The following is an 8,749-nucleotide window of genomic DNA, read 5'->3' as shown; positions in this document are numbered from 1 at the left end:
ATGTCTAAACATGATTGCTACAGTTTGGGTGTTTGTATGGGAGTGATAGGCTACAACTCTGCTATTCACCCTAATCCTCCCATTCACCAGCCAGCTCATGAATATTAAGTAGCTTTGGGGACGATAAGACCGGCCCCCCGGCACTAGCCCAGCCACATTCAGCATCCAGTGCAACATCCAACAGAGCTTTCATCAGACTTTCTGCTCGCTCGGCGTGTGGGATCGGTTTGTTTTGGGAGACACTGACTCTAATTTGTTAAAAAAAACAAAAATGGCTTTGAGAGGACCGCTATTCCGTCTTCTCAGGACTCAACTCAACCACACTTGTCAGCAAAGCAGAGCTCAATCCGTGGCTGTTCTGGGCGCCCCGTTTTCCAAAGGACAGGTAAGACAAATAATAATAGCCTAATAATAGTAGGCTATAATAATAGTATAATATAATAACACATTATTTTATGAACCTGACTACTAATTTCAGTAGGCAGCGGTGCAATCTTTTATTTCTCCGCTGCGATCGTAAATATTCTAATAGGTTATAACCCCAAGATAATAACGATATTAACTCGTTTGTATTGATTTCTAACAGAAAAGGAGAGGCGTGGAGCACGGTCCCAAAGTCATCAGAGATGCGGGGCTGATCGAGCGGCTTTCAAATTTAGGTAGGTGAAGGGATAATGGAGCAGCCCGGGACATTGGGTTATGTAACGATGGATGGAAGCAGCCTATAACTTACAGCTTCGCCCGGGTAGCACAAGACAGGCTGATCCCTCCTCTTGATACCCAGCCATTTGTATGAGGAGAAAGTAAAGATATAGAGCCTGTGTGTAGCTTTTATACTGTAGCACGGCTTTACGTGACAAAGTGACCACTGCTATTCATCCGGATTATAAAAATGATGTATGTCTCGTCAAGATCCTTTCCGACTCTTACGGAAATCCTAGGCTATAATGCATAATTAGCAGGATACTAAACATCTATCGCAGCAAAATTTGATTTCCCAATAGCCTATTATAGTGATTCCGTATGACATTGACTTACGTCGCTATTGGAACGTTATAGTGATACCATAGGAAATAAAAACATATCTTTAACTACGATAAAGTAACAATAAACTCACTATTGTGCACCAGACACACTGTAAGCCCCTATAGGAATTACAGTGATACCATAGAAGGAAAGAACACTACAAAGTACCATAGGGTTACTAGGCTATAAACTCACTATTCAGCACCGCAGACACACTTTAAGTCCCTATATGAATATTAAAGTGATTTTTTTTCGTTTGGGGAACCACATGTCTGGTGGGAACTTCTCTTCTTAAGCACATGCTCGGAAGCGCGCAGGAACAGGATGGCTGATTATTTCCACCCTCTGTCGTCATTACAGTACAGAACCTCTGTGTCTGAGGAAGGGGGAAGGCTCGCGCCGCTGAATGGAGCCGCGTCGCTGCTTTGAATGTGAAAGATGACACCGCACGCGGAAAGAATCCCGTCTTTATTTAGTTACTCACCGAAGTGGCATTGTGCGAGAAATTCAACACCTAAAGTAACAAAGGGGCTTTACAATAGAGACCAATGAGAAAAGACCCATAGTGATTCTATAATACATTTTACAATAGAAGTGGCATTGTGCGAGCAATTCCACACCTAAAGTAACAAAGGGATTTTACAATAGAGACCACTGAGAAAAGACCCATAGTGATTCTATAATATATTTTGATTTTACAATACAGCAATCACGGCAAAACTATAGGAATATAGTTGTAGTGATACCAAAGTAGATCAAAAAAATACTATAAAATACGATAAAGTCGCTATAAACTCAGCATTGAGCACTAGAGACACACCATAAGTCACTAAGACACTATAGGAATATTATAGCGATACTATAGGAGAGAAAAATACAGATAAGGTCACTATAAACTCACTATTGACTATAGTGGGCATTGGGCACACCATAGGAATATCATAGGAATAATATAATTATACCATAGGAAATAAAAAAAAATACCATAAAATATTATAAGATCACTACAAACTTACTTTTAATTACCATGGACACACTATAGCCTACGTCCGAAATACTATAGGAATACCAAAAATAAGTAAGTCCCTATAGGAATATTATAGGAATGTTAGTGATAATAGTGATACCATAGGAGATTAAAAAATACCAAAACGCTTCAAAAAACTCACTATGAGAACAACAGTATACGTCCTCATAGGAATATTATAGGAATGTTACAGTGACACCATAGGAGATAAGGTTGCTGTAAACTCACTTCTTGTCAGCACAGGCAGACACACTATGAGTCAGGAATATCATATCAACAGGAATATCATAGGTTAACAGTCATGTCTCTGATGCTACAGCATTGTGCTCATTTTCTTACAATGAATAATCTAGGCGGGGGAGAGTGCAGGAAATCAGCCCTGCTTCCTGTATGTTGCCCATAAAACAGACCTCAGCTCACAGAGTATGCAAGTCATTTTTACAAGGTAATCCTAGCGTGTCTGGTCAGAGTCACTAGCTGTAGCGGGTTATGCAACACAACCCCACAACCCACCTACTGCCCATTGTTTTCTGCAACTGACATACTTTGATACTTAAGAATATGTTTGGAGATATGTTTCAAAATCTAAAAACTGAACCCAAACTGAACCTATTTACAGAGTTTGAATGTCTAAAGTATATTTTTTTGATATATGTGTAGATGCACATAGGAAGATTATGCATCTATTTTGAATGAATGTCATGTGCATAGACAGGTATAGACTCCTAACTGACCATTTGCTTCTTCTGAACTTTAAATGTTTCAAATTAATTATAAATTAGGGGATATTTTAGCTTGGCTCACAGTCCCTCATACAAAATTTATGAATTCTATTAATGTGGCCAGGCTGCAAGTGGAGCTAAAATACAGAAAATACTAAGTTATGTAGAAGAATTGCACCCATGTAACCTGCAACTAAGGGGTTTCATTCCAAAATGCTCTCTATCCATTTAGTGTAAATTTAAAAAAAGTTTCTTACTAAAGTTTTACTTTTTCCTAGGCAGATTTAAGGTCTTACAATAACTAATGACTTAAATAATAATCCATGTTTTGCTTTCACATCAACAATAATTTTGTAGAGGTAGGTGCCACAATTTGCAAATGTTAGATATCTGATGTTGATACCTCTTAATTTTGAATGTCACATTTGTATTAGAAAAATCTAATGACTTTTGGAAACTTTAAAGTTTAAAAAGGTTTAAGGAAGTGTCCTTTACTCTGCTGCAGTTGGAAGTAATGTGTTGGCTACAAGTCATCTTCCTGATGGCCTGATGTCAATTTGGCACCAGTGAAATAAGATATTAAATATCAGGACTCATAGCTGCCATGTCACCAGCTGAGGCCAACGAATGAAACCAAACCCCTGACTGAACTATACTATGCCCTCTTAACACATCGCAAACTGTACGCTTCCCAGGGCTTGGGGTCAGTTCACCATAGAAAGCATTTTGTTTTTCATCATATCCACGTTATGGATAATGTTATGGTTAACATTTTAACTGAAAAAATCCATACATATCAATCCAGTTTTGTGATCAATTTGTGTTTTGACCACTAAAACACTACTTTCATCAGCTGTAATCTTGCTGTATAGCAGAACTGAGCCTCAACTCTGCTATAACATGAGCTTTTTGAATTGTCCTGCAATAGATGCTCATGATTGCATCAAGACATTGGCTATTCCTGTCCTGTCTCCGAATGGTAAAGAGATGCCACATTGGTTCCCCTTAGGTCAGCAGAGTAACGCTACACCGCCATCGAGGCTCACATTGCCGGACGAGCCCCCAATACGGCGGATCGCATCACTTGTTTACTTCGTGGTCCGTGTCCTAAACTAAGTGGAAATTTTTCGGTCTTTACCCGTCCATCCATCTGCACAGACTGAAACCTGAGCAGTAGTGGGAAATGGGGCGAATGGAAAGTGCACCGTCACCAATGTTCCACTGGCCTTTAATGACTCATCAGTCAGCAAGGTGGAGAGATCCAGGTTAAATCAGGCCAGAGAAGCTACGTTAAGCTAAAATTGCACCTACAGTTTTCAAAGAGGAACTCAACCCCAATCCAAAATCTGTGTAAAGCCTGACATTTAAGCAGGGTAATGAAATGGCCACCTGCTATTGGCCGATATTTGGTGGCAGATGATGTCACCTTCTACAGAGTACAACAGGTCAGCCAATAGCAGATGGCCATTTCAGTACCCTGCTTTTTACCATTAGATGTCAGGCTTTACACAGATTTGGGTTTGGGGTTTAGTTACTCTTTAAGTACAAAAACAAAGTAGAGAGACTGTCCCGTAACCAACAGATCACAGGTTCCCTCCCTGCAGCAGCCAGTGTGTGTCCATCAACAGACATGCGTCTTGCCGAAGTGCCCTTGAGCAAAACACTGAACCCCTACTTACTGCAATCCGCACCTAACAAGAGTCTCAGCTATATGCCTAAAGAGCGTAAAAGCAAGGTGAAGTGCCTGATCTCATGTCAGTTTTCTGTTGTGTTTCCCAGACTACCCCGTCCACGACTTCGGCGACCTCAGCTTCCGCCACTTTGAGCAGGACGAACCCTTCATGCAAGTGCGCTTCCCTCGCACCGTCGGCTCAGCCAATAAGATGCTGGCAGGCGCTGTGAGCCGCGCTGTTGGCGCTGGACACACCCTCGTCACGCTGGGAGGCGACCACAGGTAGTTTTTGCATAAGGTTCTTGGAGAGTACAGAATGTACTAGTAGGAAAGCAATCCGCTCTATCGCATGTCCTGAAGTCATGCAATGCAGCCGACACTGTTCCTGTGCATGTGTTCACATGTCCAAGAGTGGATGAGATTACAGATTCTGTCAAGGTTACTCTCTTTACGCCATAGCTGCATGTATATAAGCCTTTTTTGTGTTCATCCCTTGCTCACTGATCCACTTTTGTTCATTTCTTATATGGAGCATTAATGAACTTAATTTTTGCATTCAAGGAAATTCCTAGGCTTTCTGTTTATTTTTTTATTTTTTTGTTTTTGTTTTACTACCCTGCATTACAAACACATGTTTCGCAGCCAAGCTTTGTTCAAACCCACATAACTTTATTTTAAATTCTAGTCAACATCCCAAGGTTTCCAAAGACACCAAATATGTCAGGCTGAATTACAGGGAAATGTGTATGAAATGGTGCACAACCATCTAGATTTTTTCCGTTTGATGTAATGGTGCAGCCATAAAAAATGCCTTGGGTTTGAACATGTCTCAATATAATATACCGTATATATATAATATAATCAATGAAGCGTTGGAATGAGCATATACAGAATATGGATGTGACATTGTTGTACAGTATGAAAAAAAAAATTAACTTTGAAGCTACTTCAGAGGAAATGTAAGGGGAAACTCAGGGTGCGAGGGGTTAACATGTTTTATGGCTGCTGTGAAAATTACCCTGCAGGGATAAACACTGTAATTGACTTTAACTGAAATGAATACCATATATTTATGGGACTGATCTACTTCCTTCACAGCCTGGCGATTGGCTCAGTGGCAGGCCACGCCCAGCAGTGTCCTGACCTGTGTCTCATCTGGGTGGATGCTCATGCAGATGTGAATACGCCCATGACTTCGCCCTCTGGGAACCTGCACGGTCAGTCCGTGGCGTTCCTGCTCAAAGAGCTGCAAGACAAGGTGAGAACACAGTTAAGACTCCACTAATCCTAACTAAACCCAACTCAAAGGTGTATGAAGTAATTGATGACCCCTATCGGTCTCTATTGGTGACCAGTAGGAATTGCAACAACATTGATAGAACTTATCTCCTCCTATACATACTATATCGTCTCTGGCTGTAATTGCCAAAACAAAGTACGGACCGGAAAGCAAATTTTGAAAGTCAGGAATCGCAGCCAAGTAATTGTTGAGTCATTGGTATTGATCAACAACCCTATCAACCCCCCACTGATATATTATGGTCCTTTTGTGCTATAGGGCAGTAAAAGTTTTACCTATTGCCTCTTTAAACATAAAGGTAGCTACAATGGGCCGTATAGTATTTCTGTTGAAACACATTTTTTATAACCTTGGTTTGCTTTGTGCCTTTGGAATAATGATAATACTCTTTATTTGTCTTGAGTTGAGTTACAAATTTTTTTAGACATAACATAATGTGTAAAAATGTGAGAGAGAATAAGAAGAGAATAGCAGTCTGGATAGCGAAGTCCAGATATCACCCAAAGGTGCAGTTCAGTTCCTTTCCCTCTGTAAAAATACTTACATTCTCTATTCAAAACCGTCCTCTACAGATGCCAGATATCCCAGGATTCTCCTGGATGAAGCCATTCCTCGCCTCCAGGGATCTGGTGTACATCGGCCTGCGGGACGTCGACCCTGGCGAGCAGTGAGTGAACACCATTATTTGACATCTTTTACCTCACATGGTTGATTTAAACTTCCCCCATTCCCAACATGGAAGCACCATGAAAATAGTTCTTGATATTTATATATTTTGTCTGTTCCAGCTACATCCTGAAGAACCTGGGAATCCAGTACTTCACCATGAGGGACATTGACAGACTTGGCATCCAAAGGGTCATGGAAGTTACTCTTGACCATCTTCTGGCAAGGTATGTTTAATTTATTAAGCTATTCACATCCTATTTAACATCTTAAAGTGTTACTAGACAGACTAGCCCTGTTTGTTTTGTTGCTGAAAAGCTATATAAATCTAGTCCTTAGTATCTTTTCACCACATTTGCAGTTGTAGATGTAACCAAATGTTGGCCCACGTGTGAATTAAAGGTCCATGTTCACTGTCTCACCCGCTTGAACAGAAAACAGCGACCAATCCACTTGAGCTTTGACATCGACGCGTTTGACCCGTCTCTGGCTCCCGCCACAGGAACACCGGTGAACGGAGGTTTGACCTACAGGGAGGGAATCTACATCACAGAGGAAATCCATAACACAGGTAGGGATGACAGGAGTGTGTTGTTTTGTTTCTCAAAAAAAACCCAAAAAAACACACTGTAACATGCCCCAAATTTGCATACTATTAAATTTTTTTGGGATTGAGCTGACACTCTTTTCCAGAGTGACTTACAATGTAACAGAAGACAATGTTTAATTTTATTGACATTAAAAGCAGCCATTAGTAAGGACTGCAAAGGTCGTGACAATAGATGGAACAGGTATTCTGATCTCCCTTGAATGATCATGTAACTATATTTTGTTGATCTTTTTTGAGGTTTGAGGGCTGAGATTACTGCTTTCATAAGGAAAATTCCACCCTTAAATACTGTTACACTGTTATATATCATCAAACTGTGATGTTCAATACATTTTAAAGTTATTTTGAAATGAAGTGTACCCACTTTTCCTCAACCTGCCCCGTCTACATCAGTCTACTTCAGTTAGTGATTCCCCCCTTTTCCCAGAATGCCTTTCAACAACCCCCAAAGAACAGGCGTGAACTTGGTTATATGTGTAGGTGGAGAGAGCAATAGTGATAGCAGAGCAAGAGTTTTTCCAGTCAAGTAAAAGCGAGAGTCAGGGTGGATTTTTCCTTTTAAGAGGTTCAAGAGGCGTACCTGGACCTAGTGCTTTCACCTCTTACTGTCAGGCTCCTGTGTCTAACATGTGACTGTGTTGATGTGCAGGCCTCCTGTCAGCTATGGACCTGGTGGAGGTGAACCCGGTCCTGGGGGCCAGCAGAGAGGCCGTGGAGGCCACCGCCGCTGTAGCGGTCGACGTCATCGCATCGTCTCTGGGACAGACGAGAGAAGGAGCGCACGTCCCCGTCCACGAGATTCCCTCTGCGAAGGAGGACACAGAGCAGCTCCGCCTCTAAGAACAGCAAGCAGACACTACGGACTTTATCAACAGCATCCCTAAGCATTCCGCAGTTTTGAACACAAGACTGCAAAGACTGAATCTAACAGTAGCTGGAGTTTGTTCTAATCTCTCTGTGCTGTAAAGTGTTATGTTTAACTGTGAAAAACTCAATTATGTCTGGATTTATAAAACCTGCTAAAGGGCTTTACAGATATGCGGTAAAAATGATCTTTGCTACAACTGAGACAAAAGCCTTCGACATAATTTAGAAGCGTGTCAATATAATTATTGATGGGGATACTATTCATTTTTAAAAGCAATACTAAGTTATTTTAAGTTGTCATCAGTGCTGTATATTATAAATTCAATATTACAGAGGCATAGTTGCAACACATTAACTGCGCATGTGTTTAGTTTACAAGAAAATGAACCTGCCTCAGCGGTATGATGACTCCAGTTCGATAAAATGTGTCCAGTCTTGCTTGGACAAAAATCTGTCAGAATTATATGTGACTGTGCCAGTTAATCTATAGTATGATGTGTTTGCACTTTTGGACCAGCTGTGGTTATTGTATTTTCTCTAGAGTTTTCTTTTGTATTTCGACACTGAACCTATGTGTATGTATTTACTAACTATATATGATTATTTACTGATTACATCAGTATTAATTGGCTTGACAACTGTTTATAGAGCTTATTTCAATAGGTTGGCCTATTGTGCAATGGCTCTGATTGAAATGCTGGCATAAAAAAAGCAACTCTTGCCTAGTTAAGTTTGAATCGATCTGATTTGCTTTTGGTGTGACCACTGAATGACGAATGTCTTTGAAATAAAGAGTTGATATTTTGGTCTTCCACAAATGTGATCACGTTTTGTTTTTGTGTGTAAAACAGTTCTATGT

General features: G+C 40.6%; 1 protein-coding gene across 1 annotated transcript; it reads left to right on the top strand.

Moving 5' to 3' along the window:
• The first annotated feature begins 171 nt into the window (after nt 1–171).
• Nucleotides 172–8,700, top strand: arg2 (arginase 2). The gene is made up of 8 exons (XM_071529079.1): nt 172–385; nt 587–659; nt 4,555–4,729; nt 5,546–5,705; nt 6,320–6,414; nt 6,536–6,640; nt 6,848–6,984; nt 7,673–8,700. The coding sequence occupies exons 1-8, from the start codon at nt 272–274 to the stop codon at nt 7,861–7,863; spliced, it is 1,050 nt and encodes a 349-aa protein (XP_071385180.1). The 5' UTR covers nt 172–271; the 3' UTR covers nt 7,864–8,700.
• Nucleotides 8,701–8,749: the final 49 nt, after the last annotated feature.

The sequence above is a fragment of the Centroberyx affinis genome, unplaced genomic scaffold, assembly GCF_046629955.1.
Source record: "Centroberyx affinis isolate AG114_WGS23_722 - 3 ecotype Tasmania unplaced genomic scaffold, CSIRO-AGI_Caff_v1 ptg001765l_1, whole genome shotgun sequence".
Lineage (NCBI taxonomy): Eukaryota > Metazoa > Chordata > Actinopteri > Beryciformes > Berycidae > Centroberyx > Centroberyx affinis.
The sequence above is the reverse complement of the archived record's forward strand: the minus strand, read 5'-3'. Positions and strand labels throughout refer to the sequence as shown.

What these genes read in the sequence shown, in the direction of transcription:
- arg2 (XM_071529079.1), top strand. Translation starts at nt 272, where the DNA reads ATGGCTTTGAGAGGACCGCTATTCCGTCTTCTCAGGACTCAACTCAAC. An exon ending in CCCCGTTTTCCAAAGGACAG is followed by an intron (nt 386 to 586) that starts GTAAGACAAATA and finishes GATTTCTAACAG; the next exon opens with AAAAGGAGAGGCGTGGAGCA. An exon ending in GACGTCGACCCTGGCGAGCA is followed by an intron (nt 6,415 to 6,535) that starts GTGAGTGAACAC and finishes TGTCTGTTCCAG; the next exon opens with CTACATCCTGAAGAACCTGG.